At 49.7% G+C, this 21457-nt stretch overlaps 1 protein-coding gene across 1 annotated transcript in view; it reads left to right on the top strand.

The window, feature by feature from the left end:
• Slco2b1 (solute carrier organic anion transporter family member 2B1) overlaps nt 1-21457 on the top strand; it is a 48301-nt gene that overhangs the window by 23814 nt on the left and 3030 nt on the right. The window contains exons 7-12 of the mRNA XM_029479789.2: nt 1556-1746; nt 12345-12438; nt 16190-16547; nt 18501-18666; nt 20264-20427; nt 21293-21357. Of these exons, the coding sequence (XP_029335649.1) occupies nt 1556-1746; nt 12345-12438; nt 16190-16547; nt 18501-18666; nt 20264-20427; nt 21293-21357 (1038 nt within the window). The remainder of the gene's footprint in view (nt 1-1555; nt 1747-12344; nt 12439-16189; nt 16548-18500; nt 18667-20263; nt 20428-21292; nt 21358-21457) is intronic.

The following is a 21457-nucleotide window of genomic DNA, read 5'->3' on the forward strand; positions in this document are numbered from 1 at the left end:
GGAAGTATGTGTCTTCTATCTGTTGGCATCATCTTGGCACACAGGGTGGATGTTGCCTCTAAGCCATCTCCCAGGTCCATTTCTTCATGGGGGATTTGAAGGGTGGGTGGTTCCTATCTGCTGCAGGCATAGACTAGCATATGCTTGAAGAGGAGCTAGGCTCTCTCTAGTGTGGCATGGGGCCAAGGCAGACAACAAACAAAGAAAGCATTGAATACCATCAGTGGAGAAGCCACACCCGTCCATGATCTGGAACCACATTGTTAAGTGCCAGCTGTGCTCCCTAGCTCCTGCCCAGAGAAGCTCGGGACCCAGTGCCTGGAGAACAGACTGTGTGAACTGCTGCTGGCTGGTGCTACTGGGGACTTGTATTTTTATAAAGTACCTGTGATGCTGGGTGTTGTGTGACTTTTCCTGGAGAGAAGTGAGCAAATGTCTTTTCGCCCCAGATAGGGCAATGATGACAGACCAAAGAAACAATTCCATCTTAGGCAAGCTTGGTGAGCCAGTGAGTTTACTGGAGTTACTTTCAGGAGCATGGGGGATTCAAGGGCATCATTGAGAGTCCCACCACACTGTAAGTGACAGCACACAGAAGCTGCATCCCTAGAGCATCCTGCACAAGTTGCTGATAGTTCCATCAGAGAGGTTTCTCCTGCCCAAAATGTCTTACTGCTGTCGTAACCTTAGAGAGGGGCTCTGTGGACCTTGTGTCTCAGCCTCCTGATGTTTCAGTTCAGAGAAAGAGCTACCCAGCACAGAGAGACTCAGGGAAGGTGTCAGCTCTTCAGCCTTTCACTTTAGAAGCTTTATGAGCAGTTGAGCATCATGTTCTAGTTAAAATAGGTTAGGGACCAAACCCATTAAGATAGGACTTGTTAAAGGAACACATTTGTTAACCCCACAACTCTATGGTCATTTTAAGCAGGTCTTAGTAACTCTGAATGGTTCTGTTAAACAATCCCAGTTGTTTTAAACGTGGTCTAAAGACAACAGCAATCCCACCTTAGTTTGATTCAGTAATAATGCTTTGTCTAATGGTGGAAATGCAATGGAAATAGAAATGGGAGAGAAGGAACATGTGACTATAAAATGCACATCCCATGAAGTTCTTCTCCTGTCTGTCTTTCACAGATTTTGTTTGTGTTTTTGAGACAGGGTCTCCTGTAGCCCAGACTACAAACTCAGTGGTTAATTAGCCGAGGGTGACCTTGGATTTTTGATCCTATTACTTCCACTCCCCAGGTGCTCAAATTAGATATTTAATTTTTTAATTAACTTTACTTGTTTTAGCTATATATGTATAATGTTTACCGTTATATATATATTTTTTTCTGTAATTCTCCTAACAACCCTATGACATAGAAAACCTTAACTCCTGAAGCTACTAATATCTGTGTGTCACAGTGGAAGACACTAAGGCACAGAAACTAAGTAGCTGGCCTGAGGTTATAGGCATTCCTCCAGTACTCCGTCGGCCTCTTGGTTGAAGGTTCTCAGAGGCAGAGATGACAGACAGTCATGACACTAACATCATCATGGTTTTCTCTTCCAGGAGGCATCAACTTGACTCCAAAAGACCCCAGATGGGTGGGCGCCTGGTGGCTGGGCTTCCTCATCTCTTCAGGACTGGTGGTCCTGGCTTCCAGCCCCTACTTCTTCTTCCCCAGAGAGATGCCCAAGGAGAAACATGAGTTTCATTTCAGGCGGAAGGTCTTGGCAAGTGTGGCCTCGACTGCCAGCAAGGTAAGCACCCTCCATGTACCAGCCCTAACTCAGGCTCCAGAGCCACCATAATGCTTCCTAATGAGGCTTCATCATTCCTGAGCAAGCCCCACTGCCTCCTTCCAACAGGCACACACACGCTGAGACCATCATGGGGCCCTCCCATAACCCAGGAGCTGTGGGGCAGAGGGAGGATGGTATGATTTGCTCGAAATCGATGAACAAATCCAGGAGCCCTGGGGTGAGGACTCAGGCTTGCTGGGGTTCACGAACGTCGGCATCGGTCACTTAGAAATGTTGGGAATTCTGACTATGCTAGAAGATGCTAAGGAGTTGAGGCTGTAGAACTTGGGTGTAGGAAGAGTTCTGAGCTAGACATGAGGACACTGGCAAGTACAGAGAAGACAGCCAAGGGATGCTGAGTGCAAACGACCTCAGCTTAGGGTTCCACAGCAGACATGAGGCTGGCCTTGCCAGGCGCAGTGATAGGGCCGAGTACGCATAGAGTACTCTGAGCCAGGATGGTGGGAGATTTTGCCCAAGGTCACATGACTAAAGAGACCAGGAACCATGAACCACAAAGCAGGATAGATGATTATAGCTAAGAATTTACCAAAATATGAAGCCCAAAAGACAGTAAGTTGCTTCCAAATTGAAAAAAAAAAGACAAACAACAAACTTATTTATTATTATTATTATCACCATCACCACCACCACCACCACCATCATCATCATCATCATCATTACTGGGATCTAAACCTCTCAGACCTTTCACATGCAGTGGCAAGGGCTCTACCACTAAGATATGTATGTCTGACCCTGGAAATGAGTCTGAAAAGTCTATTTTGACAACATAATTTCAATTTCACTCATAATTTCAATTCAATTGCCACTTTGACCGGGTACAAACTTGACTACATTATGAAGCCTTGTCCATTTTCTCTTTTCCCAAGTATGTGAGCTGCTTGTTAAGACCTCAGCTTTAAAGTTAAGTAAGGTGCTTATTGCTAAGTAATTCTAATTGCAAAAGAATAATTTATTTTAAAAAAAATCTTGCCAGATGTTCTTGCAGTGGCCTGGTACTTCTAGGCACGTTTATTGAAGTGCGGAAGAGGGCTTCCTTCTTAGAACAAGAAAGTTTAACCCAGCAAGTAGACCTGAAAAGGTCATTTCTTTTTTGTCATTTTTTTTTTAAATAGAGGGTCAATTTATTAGAATATGAGTTCAAGTCCGTCTAAGCTCCAGGACCATCTGTTCTACTGAGCCTTGTCAGCTACCTCAACCTAGGGCCAAAGACACCCCAGGTTGGGATTCTGGCCAGCAGGGGCCAGAACCACAAAACCTTTGCTGGCTTCAAGACCCAAAGGTATGCTTGGAAGGACAGGAAGCAAGGACTTTTCACCTGCTTTACCAGGTGGACTGGACCAGGAAGAGCATGGAGAGAGAGGCCACTGAGGCCTTCTTGGCCATGCTGGGGGGCAGGCAGCAGAGCACTTGGGAGCAGCCAATGGGATAGGCACCGGCTCTGCTGCCCTGGGGCAGGACTTGCCCAGGAGTGATGCTTATTCAGCAATGGTGGTTCCCAGAGACAGCGGGTGACTGGGCTGACAGTGCCTGTGATCGCTCTGGAGGCAGGGGGCGGGCTTGGAATCTCAGTTCTGCCTAGCTTGGGCCAAGATTCAAATTCCCAGAACCTGAAGTGGAGTCCTTGGAAACAGGAGTGTCACTTAGGAGGACAAGAGTCTGTGTGTCTGGGGACAGATACTCTGCGTTGGGCTCTATATTTGGAAAGAGAACAAAAGGCGTGGGTAGCTGTCCACTGGACTGGGTAACAGGTCAGCCATGTGCCTCCGCAGCAAGTCACTTCCCTATGCTTGCTGCTGTGTGTGGCACATATAAGGTACAGAGGTCAGATTCCTGGAGCACTACACAATTACCTTGGGTTCTGAGAATGTGCAGTCCTGGCTGCCGTGGTTCCTGGAGTCGGCTTTTGAGAACTATGTGCCATGAAGCCTTGTGACACTGGTTCTGATTGTGTGCCTGTCTGGCTGTCTGCATCTACCTTGTCAGATGTGGAGTTCTGGGAGGAGGGGAGCTGAGAGGTTCTTAAGAAAAGATTGAAGGCTGAGAACATGCTGATCCGCTTCCAGCAGCTCTTGGGCAATAAATATTGATGTGGGAGGAATTGATCCTCCGCCTCCGCCTCTGCCTCCGCCTCCGCCTCTGCCACTGCCTCCACCTCCGCCTCCTCAAGGCTTCCAGGACCAGCCAGGCCGCTTGCAGTAGGGTTGGCTGGCCTGGCCCACTAGAGTCACTAGTGAAGAGCCTGGAGAAGTGGTCCCACTGGGTGATATTGGCTGCTACATGCTGCATGTGTCTCTCCTGCACAGAGTGGGATGGGTAAGTAAGAAACAGTCAAAGCCAGTCAGTTTGGGAAATCTTTTCAAACATCTCCCAGACTTAGGGCCCAGGAACCCCCTAAGTACCCTAGAAGTAAATGCAGCCATTAAAGTCAATCTCTACAAGCCAAAAGATTGTAGCACATAAAATAAGGCTTGTCTGATCATGAGTGGGTCTGGCCAATGTATCTAATGTGTGGGCAGCAGATTTGACAAGAACAGCCAGCTCTGCATATTGAGGCTGTGTCCTCTAACTTGCTCCATGCTGCTATGTTGTTTGTTCAGGAGAGTTGAAGAAGACATCCCACACACCCTGCCTTAAGGAGTGAAGGAAGCCAGGTGTGAGGAGACATGGGTGCCTGAATGGTGGCTCAGCTATGAGGCCTCTTCAGGGTCTCTTAAGGGCTCTCTGACAGATCATTTCTGGGTGCATTGCCCCTTGGGTGGTGGGGTGCCCCACCCGGTACTTCTCCAGTGTTCACTGGCTCCTCTGAGAACCTGTTCTTAGAGCTGAGCCAGGAGATGGAAGAGGCCTGGCCACCTGCTTCCTAACAGGCCTTTTGCCTCTTGCATCAAGCATGCTGGCCATGGCCAGCCTCTGAGAGCCAGTGGGCACCATGGTCTTCTGTTGGCTCTGTTACTCCTAGAATAATTCCAATTCGCCATAGGTCTTGCCTTAGTGCTCTGCTTCTTTGTGTTTGTTGTTGACTGGGCAGAGTTTAATTCTTTAGACACTTGGGCCTCAATCTGGGCTAGCCTAGGATTTACTATGTAGCTCAGGCTGATCTCAAATTCATGGCGATCCTCCTGCCTCACCCTCCCAAGTGCTGGACTGACAAGTATGAGCTATGGCACCTAGCTAAAGTTCAAATCGATGGGTATTTTTAAGTACTTCTTTTCTAGAATCAGAGGAGTGTGTGTGTGTGTGTGTGTGTGTGTGTGTGTGTGTGTGGTGCCTATGTATGTATTTGTGTGCCTCTGCATGTGTGTTCTTATCTATGTGGCCTATGAAAGCATGTATGTGTTTGTGCCTGCACATGTATGTGCACATGAACATCTGTGTGTGCCTGTGCAATCGTGTGTGTGTGTGTGTGTGTGTGTGTGTGAGCACTAGCAAGTATGTTTGGGGGGAGATATGCAGATATAGGCACATGTGTATATACATGCTGTTGGAGGCCAGAGGACAGCCTAGGGTGTTTTTCCTTGGTTTTTGAGACAGAATCTCTGTAGCTAGGGGACCTGGCCAGAGAGACCTAGGTACCTACCTACCCCCACCTTCTGTGTACTGGAACTACAAGTGTGTGCCACTATACCCAGCATTTTTACATGGATTTGGGGATCAAACCAAGGTCTTTACATTTGCATTGCAAGCACGTCACTAACTGAGATCTCTCTCCAGGCCCATGTCAGAAATAGTCTTCGAGTCCCAAAATCCACTTCTCTCTGTCTCTTTGTCTGCCTCCATGCCTCTGTCTCTATTTCTCTCTTTCTCTGTCCCTCTCTCTGTCTCTGAGACAAGGTCTCACTATGTAGCCTTGGCTAGCCTAGAGCTCACTATGTATTCCAGGCTAGCCTCAAACTCATAGAGAATTGAGCAAATCTTTTATCCCATTGAGTGCTGGGATTAAAGATATGCACCACCACCTCTGAGCAAAATTCACATGTTTAAGTGACCATAATTTGGCTAAGAGCCTGTGAGTCCATGACACTGGCTGTCTTGGTCATTGACCTCAATGTACTTCTTTGGGACAATAGCCAAGGATGCAGGGCAGGAGCAGAATTCCTTAAAGCCCAAAACTTAGAGCTAGCCTACTAGCATGTGCCCATATTCCCCCTGGGACTTCTGGGTCCCTGCTGTAGCCTCTTAGTGAGACAGAATCTACATGGTGACACTGGCTTTCCTTGTCATCTGTGTCTCCTCCTTGTGGGCTCTCCTCTAGAAGCCCCCTTGTGTATCCCTTCCCAGCCTGGCAGTGTAGGGCTGAGACTCCAGCCTCACATTCCCTCTAAGCTTCGAGACTTGAGTGATCATGCAATCCCTTCTCCATCCCACAGGATGAGGTACTGGGTGGGGCCTATAGAGGGGCCCAAAAGTGTCCAGGGTATGGTGGCCCTGCATCTGTCTTTATGAGGCCAGTCTCTGACCCAAAAGGTCAAATAAGAATCTCTCTTTCCCATACCAGAGCTAGAATTCCTTTTGGGGTATACTTGAGTGTACTTCAAACTATACCCCATAGAACACCAGGAATGACAGCATGAGGTGAATGAAGAAGTCTCTCTCTCTCTCTCTCTCTCTCTCTCTCTCTCTCTCCCTCCCTCCCTCCCTCCCTCCCTCCCTCCCTCCTCCCCTCTCTGCAATTCCACTTTGGTGTTTTTATAGCAGCATATTTGTTTCTGTTTGTTCAGTGCTGGATTCTGGTCTCATGCACACTTAGCAAGTGTTGTAACTCTGAGGGTGTAACATCCTTGAATCAGACATCATGATGGGATTTCAAATTGGCTAAAGGTCTCTGTTGCTAAGAAACAGCTGGTCTAGACATACCACAGCTAGGCAGAGAAAAAGACTGAGGTTAACAAAAAGATGGAATTAGTTAGGACATCTCATGTTTGTCATCCAGGCACTTGGGAAGCAGAGGCAGGAGAATGACCACAAGTTTAATGCCATCCTGGGCAATTTAGTGAATCGCAGTTCTTGCTGGGCTATAGAAGTAAGACTGTCTCAAAATAGACACAGATTCACCTACACACACACACACACACACACATATTCACACTAAACCACAGAGAAGGGAAAGGGAAAGACAGAGGGAAAGTGTGTGTGTGTGTGTGTGTGAGAGAGAGAGAGAGAGAGAGAGAGAGAGAGAGAGAGAGAGACTAGCTCTCACATGGTATTCATCCATTCACCTGCTAATGACTGTTGTGAGACACTTAGGTTGACTGTGAATCTCGGTAATTGTGAGTAATGCTTCAGTGAACACGGGCACTCAGCTTTCTCTAGCACTAGACATTGTTGATTCTCCTGCCACTTTACTTTTGTGATTCTAGGAATTAAATCCAGGACTGTCCACGCTAGGCACGCACTGTACCTCTTGGCTAGATCTCCAGCCTTATCTTTGCCTTCTTTTTCTTTTTGAGACAAGGCTCTGTGTATTCCTGGCTCTTTATACAGCCAAAGAGGACTGTGAACTCCTGATCCTCCTACCCCAACTTGCTGTGTGCTGGAAATACAGGCATGAGCCACTGCACCCATTTTATGTGTAGTTGGGCTTGAACTCAGGACTTCATGAATGGTCTGCAAGTTCTATATTAACTGTGCTACATCTCCAGCCCTGTTTTCAGTTTTTTGTGAAGCACCTCCATACTTTTTGACTTAATGACTACATGAATTTACATTTCCACCAGTGGGGTACAAGGGTTCCCTCTCCTGCACAGCCTTGCCAGCATTTGCTGCCTTTCATTTTCTTTCCACCAGCCATTCAGACTGGAGTGAGGCAACTGACCACTGTGTTTCTTATTTGTTCTTCAAAGTCTTCCTTCCATTATATCCTGGAGAGAGTTATAGGCAGCAATCACCAAAGCCAGGTCTGGTGCTAAGTAACATAGGAGGAGTTAAGTTAGAGTGTATTATGTTCTTCCTGTCCCTCTGCTGGGCCCTATGTGTGTATTATCTCATTTAACCCCTACTGCCTGTGTGGCAGATACAATTCCTATGTTCTCTTTGTCGCTGAGGGATTTGAGTTACAGGGATTGAATAGCATCGTCACATGGTTTATAAATGCCACTGAGGCTCAGTTCCAGGAAAACCCACTCCCCAGGCACTCTCTCAACTAATCAGTCAGAGATCTAGGGAAGGACAAATGAGGCAGCTCGTCTGCCTCAGCACTTCTGATGGTCTGCTGCAGGACCCCTCACCAGAAGACGCCGCAGGCCAAGATGCCCTGGCTCTCTGCTCCAGCCCTCTGCCCTGCCTCCTTAGATGGCCACCATCTCTCAGAGATCTGGTGTCTGTGACTACTCTGTGATGACACAGGGGAGGAACTGAGAGCTGGCAAGGAGTCCCTTACACGCTGGCAGCCTAGCTCTGGCTTCATAGACTGGGACCCAGCTCCAGGGTGAAGCTGTCTAGGACCTCAACTGTGCCCAAAGATAGCTTCAGGATGGCTAGAGGCCCACAGCAAGGTCGTGTTCACAGCATGCATGTCCTGTGGGCTTGCAGATGTCAGCACCAAGCCCCCTGAGAGAGGAAGTTCTATCAGGCTTGCTGACCTGGTCAAACCACAGACCAGATGGGCCACCCAAGCCCTGCTTTGAGCAGCACTGTGCTTCCTGCCTGAAGAACCCACTATTAGTCAGCGGTCCTCAAAACAGATGAGGATCAAAAGGTAGAAACAAATTGGGGCATAGGAACCTAGGACAGAGAGGACTCTTGACACACAGAATAAAGTCTCCATCCCTTCATCTGACCATAGACCACCAAGGCCTGGTCACAGTCTGTCAATCGTCCCCAGTTGCTTCCCCAGGGAGTACTGGCTGCAGTCAGATTGCAGTAGCGCCCACAGTATGTCCCTGATGCTGTGCCCTGCTCCATCCTCTCCTTCCCAGCCACACTCCTCTCCAAACAGACACCCTCTCCCCCCACTATCTCTCCTCTCCTGTCCCCAAACCCTGTGTCCTCTTTCACAACATGCCAGGGTACCAAGGAACCAGAGAGTGATAGTCTGGTCTATCATGGAGGCATTCTCCACTTGGTGTTGTCCCCGACAAACAAGTGCAGTGAGACCGCACCTGAACTGAAACGCCAGGGCAGATGTGAAAGTACACTAAACGTGACAGCGAAGTACATGCAAGGGGCAGGTCACACTGTGGCCAGGACATGAAGTTCACCAGAGTCCGCTTGCTCTCAAGGGCGAGACTGCCCCTCCCTGGAGGAAAATGTGAGGAAGTTGTCAGTCTGTCCGTCTGTAACTTCCAGCTTCTCCTACCTTCTTCTACTCCTCTCCTCTTTGCCTCAACTGTCCAGGCCCTTACCCTGGCCACTGTGGCCAGGGCTAAGAAAGAAAAAGTGCCTTGGTCTATGACAGCATATCTAAAAAGAGGTATCAGCCAAGTCGTGTGTGTGAGGCTAAATCTCTAGTAGCTACACTCAAAAGTCAATTAAATTTATTTTAATGATAAATTTAGATGGGGCAAAATGTCACAGGTTTTAATTCCCAGCACTTGAGAGGCAGGAGGATTAAGAGTTTGGAGTCAGGTGTGTGTGATAACTCATGTCTGTAATCCCAGCACTCTGGCAGCTGAGGCAGGAGGATAACCATGGGTTTAAGGCATGATAAACTCTAGGCCAGCCTGAGCTACACAGTGAGATTCTGTTTCAGAAATTTTAAAAAGGAGTAGGAGGTCATCTTCAGTCAGCCTGGACCACGTGAGACCTGTCTCATAAAAAGAAAAAGAAACAAAATCCAATTTGGGAATATAATACTATCAATGTTTATTATTATACTTGTGACATATTTTAGTTGGACTAGCCATACTTTAAGTGTTTAGTCACGACATGTGACTGGTGGCTGCTGCATTAGATAATGTGGCTCTGGCAGGCATGTCGAACTTATAGCCCAAAGGCCACCCTAACTCTGGATAGCTTCGAATGCAAACAACACAAATCCTGGGGTCTCAGTTGTACCACGTGTTGTACCACACAGTGTGGTGCACACCCTCAGCATAGTTGCTCACGTGTGAAGAAGCACAGCACTCCCCACCCACTGCCCTTTGCTGGTCCTGAGGAGGATAGCACACACTCACACATGTGCGGCCCTGAGCCCACACATCCCAGGCCCCTCATCTTCTGGCATCTCACTCAGTTCTCCTAGCCCCTGGGGAACTCCGTCATTTTACTGCCCGACTCTGAAGCATCCTGGTCTGAGGACTGCCTCCTACAATGACAGCATCTCCTCCTGCTCTTCTTGTTTGTCTTCCAAGAGCTTGGTGTCGGCTGCAGTAGCTGCTCAGAGCCATCTCCAGTTCTTCCTTCAGTGCAGATTTATCAGATATGATTTTGCTTCATGCTCCTGTAATGAGCACTGCAGCTCAGAGACTGAGATAAACACAATGCCTGCTTATGCAGAACCCTGGACAGCAGTGAACAAGACAGACCAGAAAAAGGTTGACTCAGACCCATGTGTTTGTAAAACAGTATTTTATTTCATTTCTAGACAAATCTATTTAATTCCTATTCTGAATTTCCAATCTCCCAAGTGATTCCAAAAGTCCACCTTATTCTTTCTTAAGGCTCCCCCACCAAGGTAAAAAGATTCCTGCTATACATTGTGATCATGTATCAGAGGGCCCGGCTCTACCTACAAGGCCAACCCTGGTCACTAGGGCCCATGTGGTTCCCCTTGGCATGCCTGAGACAGAGGCATCCTGGTATGGCCAGAAGTTTGAGAAGCCTGCATCTTTGTGTCAGGTCTCTGAGGTACATGGCTCTCTGCTACTGACAGAAGCTAAAGGCTGCTTACTGCCTGCCTCAGACTCATTCCCTGCCACAGTCTCTTGTCTGTTTTTTCCCCATTAATGCTTTCTGCCCTGTCACCACCCCACTTCAGGCCAGGAAACCCAAAGCTGTGCCCAGCTAAAATGTAGGGAGTTGGAAAGGCAAAGCCCAAGGGAGATGGCATGCCTGGATTAATATCTGAATGAATTGCCTGCCGAGACAGGTCAGGCTTTGGCAGCCAGTGCAGGGAGCAAGACACGGGGAGCTGGGACAAGGATTCTGTGTTAGAAGTGCCATGTGGGGTTCTGAAATGGGGAAACTGAGATGGGAAGCTGGGCACAGTGGCTCAGGCCTGTGATCTTAGCACTTGGAAGGTCAGCGTGGTAATAAGAGGTAAGACCCTGTCTCAAAAGGAAGAAAAGATAAACAAGTTGAGAAAGAGGTATCTATAGCAACCACTGACACTCCTACTCTCTCTGTCCACATGGTTCCTGAGAACTGGCTAATCCTTACAATGGTCCAAAGGCTTTTCCCCTGAAGTTGCCAGCTGCTGACTCTGACCTCAGGCTGCATAGAAAAATGCAATGACATCAGACCCCCAGGCACTTAGCATCTTAGGTAATAAAAGTGGCTAAGATGTTGCTAAAGGTGATGGTGATATTGATGATGCATGAGAGTGGTGGTGGATCGATAACTTTGGTGATCTGCTCCAATTTACTTTCCTGTTGCTGTGATAAACACCTCAAACAAAAGCTACTTGGAGAGGTAAGGGTTGGCTCACAGTCCATCCTTAAGGGAAGTCAGGGTAGAAAACTCAAAGAGCTCAGTTCCAACAGGAAAACTTCCTGAAGTGATGTCATGGAGGAATGCTGCTTGTGGGGCTTGCCTCCAGCCTCATGTTCAACTACTTTCTTATGCAGCGCAGGCTCACATGCCTAGGCATAGTCCCACCCACAGTGGGCTGGGCCCTCCTACATCAATTGGCAATCAAGAAAATACCCACAGACATGCCCATAGGCCAATGAGATGGAGGCATTTCTTCAGCTGAAATCCCCAGGTGTGTCAAGTCGATAACCAAGATGAGTCATCACATAGTGTCAGTGATACTGATAATGATGTCAGCAACGGAAGTATTGTTGGTGACTGCATTGGTGGTGAAGGACTGTGAGTTGATGTCCCTTTGGGTGACCGTTAGTCATTTGGTGACACAGATGAGGTTGGGACATTAATAAAGATGATTATGTTAAAGATAAGAGTGATGATATTACAATCACAGCGTTAGCAATGATACTGAAGACGCAAGTAACAGTGATAATAACAGAGGTATCCTGTGGCTAGGACAAAGGCAATGACAATCATACTACGAGGATGTGATCATGAATAAATTGGTCATCTAACGGTTTGTGAGCATAGTGCTGATATGCATTGGAATAAGACTGCTGATAGCTGTGTCTATAATAATAATTGTCACCTACATCCTGTTTAATTATGCGGCCTGAGGTCAGAGCACGTGAATGGCACCATGTTACAGTTCAACCACTAGAGCTTCATTCAGTCTTTAAATCCTCTTGAGTACCTAGAGGGCCAAGAACCAGTGGGATATCAGTAGTCTCTGCTCCTGATGGGGGCGCCAGAGCTCATTCCAGAACTCCTGTCTATCCCATGGCCATGTCTGAACAGCATAGCATCTCTTGCATCCAGCTGACTGGGCCTGGCTTTATGTCTTCCAGGGTGAGGACCTCTCCTCCCAGCACGAGCCTTTAAAGAAACAGGCAGGATTGGCCCAGATTGCCCCAGACTTGACTTTGGTCCAGTTTATCAAAGGTAAGTGAGCCCAGATGAAAATGGAGTGGGGAAACCAAAGGTGCCTTTGAGGTTATCCAGAATGCTTAGTCTGCTTCTACAGGCCTCTTGTGAGCTTAGACATTCCTGGTAAGGCTGGTCATAGACCCCTCTCCTCAGGGTTCATTGCCATCTTTCTTGTCCCATTAGGTCATGTCCAAGAGCCCTTCTGTCCTTCTGTGCCTGGATCCCACCAGGATCCCTCCATCCTCTTGGCTCTCAGCACCCTTGGAGCTTCTGTCTCAGCTTCTGTCTCAGCTCTGCCTGTCTTTACCCATCCTCCACCATAAGCAGAGAACTCCTGAAGGACAAAGCTTGTGTCCCAATTTCCTCTAAGCCTGCAAGCAGGAAGCCCTGAGTAAAGTCTCACTAAATCTCCAGGCTGTGGCATGGGTAGAAAGCTGGGGGCCTTTTTGGTTCTTGTTCCTGGCTTCTCTGTGGGCCTTGGTTTCCCTGGATAATTTCTCAGTACAGTAAGAAATAGACTCACTGACAGAAACTTCATGCTAACCTGATCCTGACACAAAGAAATCAATCAGGCAGTTACCGGAGGCCACAGAGGGACTAGGCAGCGTTTTCTAAAGAACTCGATCCTGTAGACATTGATTGAGTACTTGCTGGGTCCAGGCTAGTCAAACGGCCCTGACAGAAAGCCTGCCAGACACTGATCATTGTACGGTCTTTGGAGGTTGTTTTCTGTCTCTGACCTGAGTTTCCTCATATACAGACTGGGTTGGTAATATTTGTTTCACCTTTCTCAAGGATTGACATGTCGAATAGGATGAGGCACACACAGATAGCACCTGTCTACAATTTTAAAAAACCACTTATGTAAGGTATAGGTTTTTTCCTATGATCACACCTTTTTATTCTTATTCACCTTTGAACAGTAAGCGGAGCTGCTGTTTAATACCATTTACAAAGGCATTATCCAAAAGATCCTTTACGCTTCACCAAAGACATGTGTAGCAGGAAGGAATTGGTTCCAATTTTTTTTTGCCAGTTTTCTAAGATTCGATGTTGGGGTAACTATAATCTAGCCCCCCCCCAATTTCCCAGCATTCCCAGGAAAAGGGACTGTCTAAATTCCATGGGGCTGGGCCTAGAGGCAGTGGCCTGCGTTGCTGACCTCAGGTCGTCCCCGATTACTGGAAGGACTCAGCACACTGTAGCATGGACCAAGATATTAACCCCCACTCTACCTCCTACTCAGGGTGCAGCTGGGGCTGGCTGTGCAAACTCAATCCTAGAGCTGGTAGTCTGGGCCAGCTCGTCTCTGCACCGTCCAGCTTCTGTAGGCCTTGTGGCTGGTTAACCAACTTGGCCTCTGGGCAGCAAAGCTCTACAAGGACTTGGCTTTCAGCACCTGTAATCATGGGGGTGAGGGTACGGGGGGGGGGTGGCCTGAAGGAGAAGAAACTCTTGGGGAAGACAATCCCTAGCAGTGGAAGTTCTTACCTGGTGGGGGAGTCACATTCTCTCCCAGTCTGCAAATGGAGGGGGAAGCTATCTGATGAAAGAGATCAGACCCAGACCAACATGATAGAGGAGGTCCTCATTTGACGGGAGCGACATGGTCCGGGAGTTAAGAGAAGTCTGTGATTTGTGGGAGGAAGCAGCAGTAGTTTGAGGGCACCCTTGTCCAGTGCCTGGGCCTCTAAGCTTGGCAAGGCTGTTGAGGAAGGCAGTCCCTGAGTTGAAGAAGGTCCGTTGTCTGATGGGGAGACCTTGTGCTGAGTGAGGGAAGCCCTGTGCTAAGCGGAGGCTGAACCTGAGCAGAGACAGGCCCTGGAATTCCCCTTCAGGTAGTTAAGGGAAAGAAAGGCATGGCCCTGCCCTCCAGGAATTTTCCATCCCTTGTGGAGAAGGCTGTGGCTGCTGAGAAGTGGGGGATGGGCTCACAGTCCACTGCAGTGATGAGGACAGCAGAATGAGCATTGTGGAGAGAGGAGCCCTCTGGGGCCAGGCCGCCAGGAAGGACAGCATCCGAATGGGAGGGGCAGAGGGAGAGCGGTTCTGTGCTGGAAGTAAAGAGAGCCTGGCTTTGCCCTGGCCTCTCTGGACAAACCTGAGTGTGTCCATGCCCACCCCCACCCCCGGGTCCCTCTTTGCAGTGAAGACCAAGTAATATAAAAGACCAGCTCGTGTGGAGCTTCAGATACCCTGAGCAAGTGTGGAGGGGTGGGGGAGAAAAAAGAAGGAAGGGAGATTGGGAGGAAGGAGAGAAACAAGGAGTGACAGAGGGAAAGGGCGGCAGCAGCTACCTAGAGTGAGGTCTAGGGCCACCTAACTCATCCAAAATGCTAGCTGAATAGCTGGTCTGGAGGCAAAGGACTAGGGACTAGAAGGAGGCGTTCTGTGACTGTGGTCCCTACTCACCCCTCCTGGGCTGACTTTATTTTCTGGCTCTGAAGGAAACAAGGCCAGACCTTGAGGATAGTGATGGAGCTAAGTCTGACTATGCTCTGAGGAGAGATAAAATGTGTCTCCTATAACACGGGGATGCAGGCTTTGGTCTGGCAGGAATCAAAGGCTCTTTCTCTAGCCTGGCCTCCATGGCTGTCTCTCCTCACTAGCACATTCAGGTTTCTCTTGCTTCTTTCCCATACTGCCTGCCTGCCTGCCTGCCTGCCTGCCTGCCTGCCTGTCTGTCTGTCTGTCTGTCTGTCTGTCTAACCGCGGAGAACCCCATCCATCAGAGCAGAAACTGTCCTCAGGCATCCCTGTACACCCTACTCACCCGAACACGGAACCCAGGAAGGAAGGGAGGGATTTACCAACTCTTCTGAGCTCAAAGGTTTAGCACTTTTAGGAAGGGCAGCCTGAACAAGGCACTGAGGTAGGACTCCAGATCTACCCAGATCCTAGGGAGGTCCCCAACGCCAGAACAGTCATGACTACTGCCTGTCTTCAGCCTGCTCTCCTGCCCACACCCCACTAGGAATTCCTCTCCAAGTCCCCTTGTTCTCTAGGTCCTAGCTCTGTCCTACATCCAGGGAGCCTCCTGGCCCACGGCTGCCCAGGGTTCATTTTCTCTGGAGACCTGAGATTCCTCTGCCCCCGGCGTTTGGACATTTGATCCAGTCCTCATCCATTAAACAGTATTTACAACGTTTTGACAAAATGACCAGTGTGCCCTGGGCTCTAGAGATAAAGGAACTGATACTGTAAAAATTACTACTCTGAAATAAAATGGGGGTGAGGTGGCGATAAAACGGCTAAATGAATAAAATGTACAATTGGTTTGTACAGTGCTCTCAGGAGACACACTCTAGCCGAGAGGCATCAGGGCAGGAGTGGGCATCTGAGTTAAGGACAAAGAAGAAAAGACCCAAGCCCAGGCTGGTTCGAAAGAGCAAGACAAGATGGAAAGGACCCGGTGGGAGTGGAGGGAGGGAGAACAATCTAATAGAAATGGGGGGGGGGGACTGAAATGAGACGGAGTGAATGAAATAGACCCAAATGAGATGGAGGGAAGTAGACTTGACTCAAACAGACCCGAACAGAAATAAACACATTTAATAAACTCCCACATAACTCTGAACTGAAAGGCATAAGGAGAATTTCAAAACTAGAGCAGGACAGGAAAAGAGTCCAACGTAATGCGATAGCATGGACACGCTAGACTTAAACGGAATGGAAGAGAGAGAACGGAACAGAAGGCGTGGACTGGACAGATGTGGATACTGTGGCTGGCTGCCCACGCTGACCTCCTTCCCACTTGTCCCGACAGTCTTCCCTAGGGTGCTGCTGCGGAATCTGCGCCACCCCATCTTCTTGCTGGTAGTCCTGTCCCAGGTGTGCACCTCATCCATGGTAGCGGGCATGGCCACCTTCCTGCCTAAGTTCCTGGAACGCCAGTTTTCCATCACAGCCTCCTTTGCCAACATGCTCCTCGGCTGCCTCACTATCCCTCTGGTCATCGTGGGCATCATGATGGGAGGTGTCTTAGTCAAGCGCCTCCACCTGAGCCCCGTGCAGTGCAGTGCCCTCTGCCTCCTTGGCTCGCTGTTGTGTCTGCTCTTCAGCGTGCCGCTCTTCTTCATTGGCTGCTCTACCCATCACATTGCAGGCATCACACAAGACCTGGGGTGAGTGGGCATGCGCATGGGAAGGTGCGTGGTGAGGATAGGTCAGTGAGCCACCTGCCTCTCCTACCTGCCCTCCCACACACATACACACAGTGTACCCCCCCTCCCCCCAGTGCCTACAAAGCCCTATGCTAACCCTTTTCTGGGCTCAGGTACAAGCAAGCAGTGGTCACTGGTAGGCACCTAATGCCACAGAAGAGGCATGGATGAAACACCAAGACCAGGAGGCCTAGGAAGAGCCAGAGGTTGAGCCAGGGTGCAGCCAGTTGCGCGATGGTATTTCCAGGGAGGCTGAGACCTGCGGGTCCGCAGAAGTGGGATGGACGCCATGCATAGGAGGCAGGACCCAGCATAGCCTGAGAGAGACTTTTGTTCCCAGATGAAATTAGGTCTGCCCAAGAAGGGACAAGCTCCATGCCTTGGTTTCAGAAAGCAGGTAAACAAGGAACTGGGCAGTCCTCCTAAAGAAGGCAGACGAGGTTAAGACACCTTGCCTCTTCCTACAGTGACCTCATTTTAACTGGAAGATGTACTAAGCTTTGTTTGGCCCAGTACCCAGCTAGAATTAACCCCCTTGGCACAGCCTCCCCCACTCAAGGGCCAGGTTTCCTCACCTGGTCCCTCTCATGTGACTTCGGAGGACTCAGCTCAAGGCCAAGACACTTGGGCCCCACCCTCATCACTTGACTCCATTCCTTCTTTTCTCTAAGAGCCAGGCTGTCTGGAGTAGGGCCTTCTGTGTATGGGCCACACCCTATGGGCCCTCAGGAAGCCCCAAGCCTAAGCAATTATGTTTCATGTCAAGTCAGTGGGGATTTTAAGCAAAGGGGCAATGATAGAACCCATTAGAAAGACTGCATGGAGACTTTATGAAGCACACAGGGGTGGAGTGGGGCGAGGGAGCCTTGGGCCTGCTGGGTGTGTAAGAGACCCTGGCTCTGAGCAGGTGTCCATGACACTAGTTGTACAGGAATAGGGACTTTCCCCAGTTCACTCAACTGGTCTCAGGCCACCCTGCTTGCCTGTGTCTTCTTTCTCCCCTCCTCCCTCAGTCTTGACATCCAATCTCACCCATATTCTCACCAAAGATCTTATAATTGATGCGTTCCAAGTTCTAGTTCACTGAGGCTTTCTGAGGCCAATGGAGTTTCCCCTCTTGTGTTCCACTGAGTCTCCATGAGATCTCTATAATCGCTTCTGTTGATAGACCCACTTTACTGAAGATACGGTGTCACCTGGCAAGGGTGTTGTGTTTCCTCCTGGCATGAAAGCCAGGCTTCAGCCTATGTCCCAAAGCTGTCCTCTAGCCCCCAACCCAGGGTGCTCACCCCTTTAGACTCAGCCTCTCTTCTAGCTCCAGCTCCTATCCAACCTCAGTTCTCCAGCTAGGGCACGAGCATGCCTGGGATCCTGGGGCAGGTCCTCTGGTGGGGGCACTTGACACTGTGAGCAGGGCAGGAGAATGACCACAGAGGTCGTGAGACTTCAGGAAAGCGACAGTGAGAAGGGAACCCCAGCCCAGATTACAGAGAAATTACTGTCCTGCAGGGAGGAAGGCATAGGTTAGAGGCCCCACAGCTGCTCCATCTCATGCCAGGGCCCACCACAGCTGTACTTGGCTGAGACAAAGTAGCAATTCAGCTCAAAGAGAGAATGGCCCCTTCATCTGACACTCACTTCTGGAAGGGATTTCAATTGTGTTCCATCCAAATACAGGAATATTTGCAGAAGCTCCCAGACTTGTAGAATCTAGGGTTGAAAGGGCACTCCACAGCCCAGACTCCTCACTCCCCCATGAGGAAAGTTCCTTGAGCTTCTGGAAGAGCGTTTCTCCCTCAGGGAACAGCTGCAGCTGAAATCACTGGCCGCTCCTCTCAGAGTAGGAGCCAGCCTTCAGCCAGGGGCCTGAGAGAAGAGAGCCCAGCCAAACACATTTGCCTCTTCTCTGTCTAGTGCCCAGCCAGGGCCAAGCCTGTTTCCTGGCTGCTCAGAGCCCTGCTCCTGCCAATCAGATGACTTTAACCCTGTTTGTGATACCAGTGCCTATGTGGAGTACACCACACCCTGCCATGCAGGCTGCACGGGTCGTGTGGTCCAGGAGGCTCTGGGCAAAAGCCAGGTAAGGCTGACCTCCCACGCACCCTCCTCCTCCTCCTCACACATGCTGCCTGTCACTCTGAACCTCTTGCTTTCCCTCTGTCTCTGCCTCGTTCCTCTGCTTTGGCAAGTGCAGAGCCCTGTTCTGTCAACAAGTTTCGTTGCCAGCTAGGGCTTAGGGAGGTGAGCTGGAGCTCCCAGCTGCTAGCTTGCTTGAGGAAATGACCCACAGGAACTCCAGGCTACAGATGGACAGAAGTGGTCCCTACCAGTACATAACAAGCGTGGAAAGGGACACAGCCCATCTGGGAGGGTTATAAGGCAAAGTCATTCCTGTGGGGGAAACTGGAGACGTCTGTGAGGACCTCCCACCATGGACATAGATGCCTATGAGGAAAGCTTGGGGAAGAAACTAGAAAGCAGTGTCCAGCCTTGGTGTCCACCCCAGCTGTCCTTCCAAGCAAAGGAGCAGTGTTGGAGCTACCTGCCAGTCCTCTGCTTTGGCATGTTTTTCCATGACCTGACTCCAGGGCGTCTACAGCTCAGCAGGCTGCTCCATATGTAACTGAAGCCTAAAGGCCACTTGTTAGATATGTGAAGCGCTGTGAGGGATTAGAGTTCTGCCAGTACAGCCTGGCCATACCTAGCAGCTCTGCATGGCAATAGGTGGACATCCCAGTGGCCCCTCCCTCTGCCATCCTATCTTTCTTCTTTCATTAATTCTATCTCCTAAATACTTCGCCTCAAAAGTCTTTCCCCATGCACCCTGACAGTGGGAACTTCTGCTTGCTCATCCCAGTAGCCACTGAGCTTAAATCCTTTCAAGATGCTACCTTGGGTTTCTCAACCCTTCTCATGCTGAGAATTGTCAGAGATTTTTTTTTATTGTAGTAAGAAGCAAGAGGCCCAGGGGTCTCCAGGTACCCTAGCCAGCAGTTTACCAATCCCTGCCCAGCTGGCTGTGGCTTCCAGTAACTATGGTCCAACTGTACAGGTCTGACCTGGTGCTGCAAAGATGGCTCAACGTTTACAAGTGTAAAGAGTGGACAGCTCCAGCAGGGGATCTGAGCTCAGTCCCCAGCATCCATGGCTGGCAGCTTGCAGCCACCTGTAACTCCACTCTGAAGATCTGACACACTCTTCTGGTCTCTGTGGGTACCTACACTCACACACGCACACGCGCGCGCTGCGCGCACACACACACACACACACAAATAAATAAACAAGCACATAGACACTTTGAACAATAGGAAAGGGGGGAAAAGCCCAGCTTGCTGGACTCACTCAGGACAGCTACCTAAGGACAGTGGTGGTAAGACCACCTATTAGTCCATCCCTGGCTGGAAGTTCTGCAGGCTACCATCAAACACACCAGTACTGGCTGAGAGACAGTGTCTGCCTCACAGCTGTGCCTCAGTCTGAGCACAGTCAGACTGTCTCCAGGCACCTTACTTGACTCAAATGATCACAGATCAACCAATGGTCAGAGTCTGGGGCTCCAGCCAGCTCTGCCTTACTGGCTGTAGAAACTTGGGAGCTCCCAGGCCTTAGACCCAGGCCCTTGGCTGGCTACTACCCTTGGAGGCCCCTGAAGGCTCTTCTCCTTCTCCTCACCCCAGGTCTTCTACACCAACTGCAGCTGTGTGGCAGGGAATGGCACTGTTCCTGCAGGTTCCTGTGAGTCAGCTTGCAGCCACCTGGTGCTGCCCTTCATTGTCCTGTTCAGCCTGGGGGCAGGACTGGCCAGCATCACCCACACACCTTCCTTCATGCTCATCCTGAGGTGACAGCAGAGCAGGCAGGGTGGGTGGGTACAAGGAGCCCCTACCAACAGCCAGGGTGGGACATTCAAGGGAAGAGGTGAAGGAATGAGGTCACTAAAGTGTCCTAGGTCCCCAAGACAGCCGGAACTACACAGAAAGACCTTGTGTCAGAAAAAAAAAAAAAAAAAAGAAAGAAAAAAAGAAAAAAAAAGAAGGAAGAAAAGGAAAGGAAATAAAATAAAATAAAATAAAAGAGAAAGGAAGAAGGAAAGAATATTAGAAGTTAGAAGATGGCAATCCATAAATCAGGCTGGCATGAGGGAGAATGTGGAAGGAGCAGATGCCTGCAGGGAGTTGAACGTGCGGCTGTCGTGACTTGAGTCCTCAACACTTGCCAGTCCCCTTATCTGCAGAATAGGCCTGGCGACATGCCCACCTCCCAGGCGTGAAGTGAGCTGAGCACAGGACTGACTTACAGGGAGCAACCCCTAAGTGCCAGTCATAGGCACTGTTGAGAAGCCAGTCGTTGCTGGATATCCCAGGTCACAGTGTTACAGTGCTAGGGAAACTGGACCTGGTGCATGCCTGTCCCGGTGTTGGGCCTCTCCAAGTGTACAACCTGGAGAATTCAGTGGGATTACAGGGTGTGGGGCAGGCAGCGTCTGCGACCCTAGTAGTTGGTATGTGGGCCTAGGATGCAGGTAACTGGGCTCTGTCAGCTGTGGAGTGACAGATGTAGGCTCTGAGACTTTCCCACGCCCCTGACCTGCAGTCTGGGAGAGATTGGCACAGAGGGTGGAACCCACCTATTGAGACCCTGCTGCTGCTTGGCACTGGGGCTGAGTCTCTCAGTCCGTCCTCATACAACCATGTCTTTCCTGGCAGAGGTGTGAAGAAAGAAGATAAGACCCTGGCAGTGGGGATGCAGTTCATGCTCCTGAGAGTGCTGGGTAAACTGCTTGCCCAGGGACCTCGGTGGTGGTGGTGGTGGTGATGGGCATCCAGATGTCTTCCGTGTGCCTGAGATACACAGACATGAGTGGGATCTTA

The sequence above is a fragment of the Mus caroli genome, unplaced genomic scaffold, assembly GCF_978045245.1.
Source record: "Mus caroli unplaced genomic scaffold, Mus_caroli_1 scaffold_8, whole genome shotgun sequence".
NCBI lineage: Eukaryota > Metazoa > Chordata > Mammalia > Rodentia > Muridae > Mus > Mus caroli.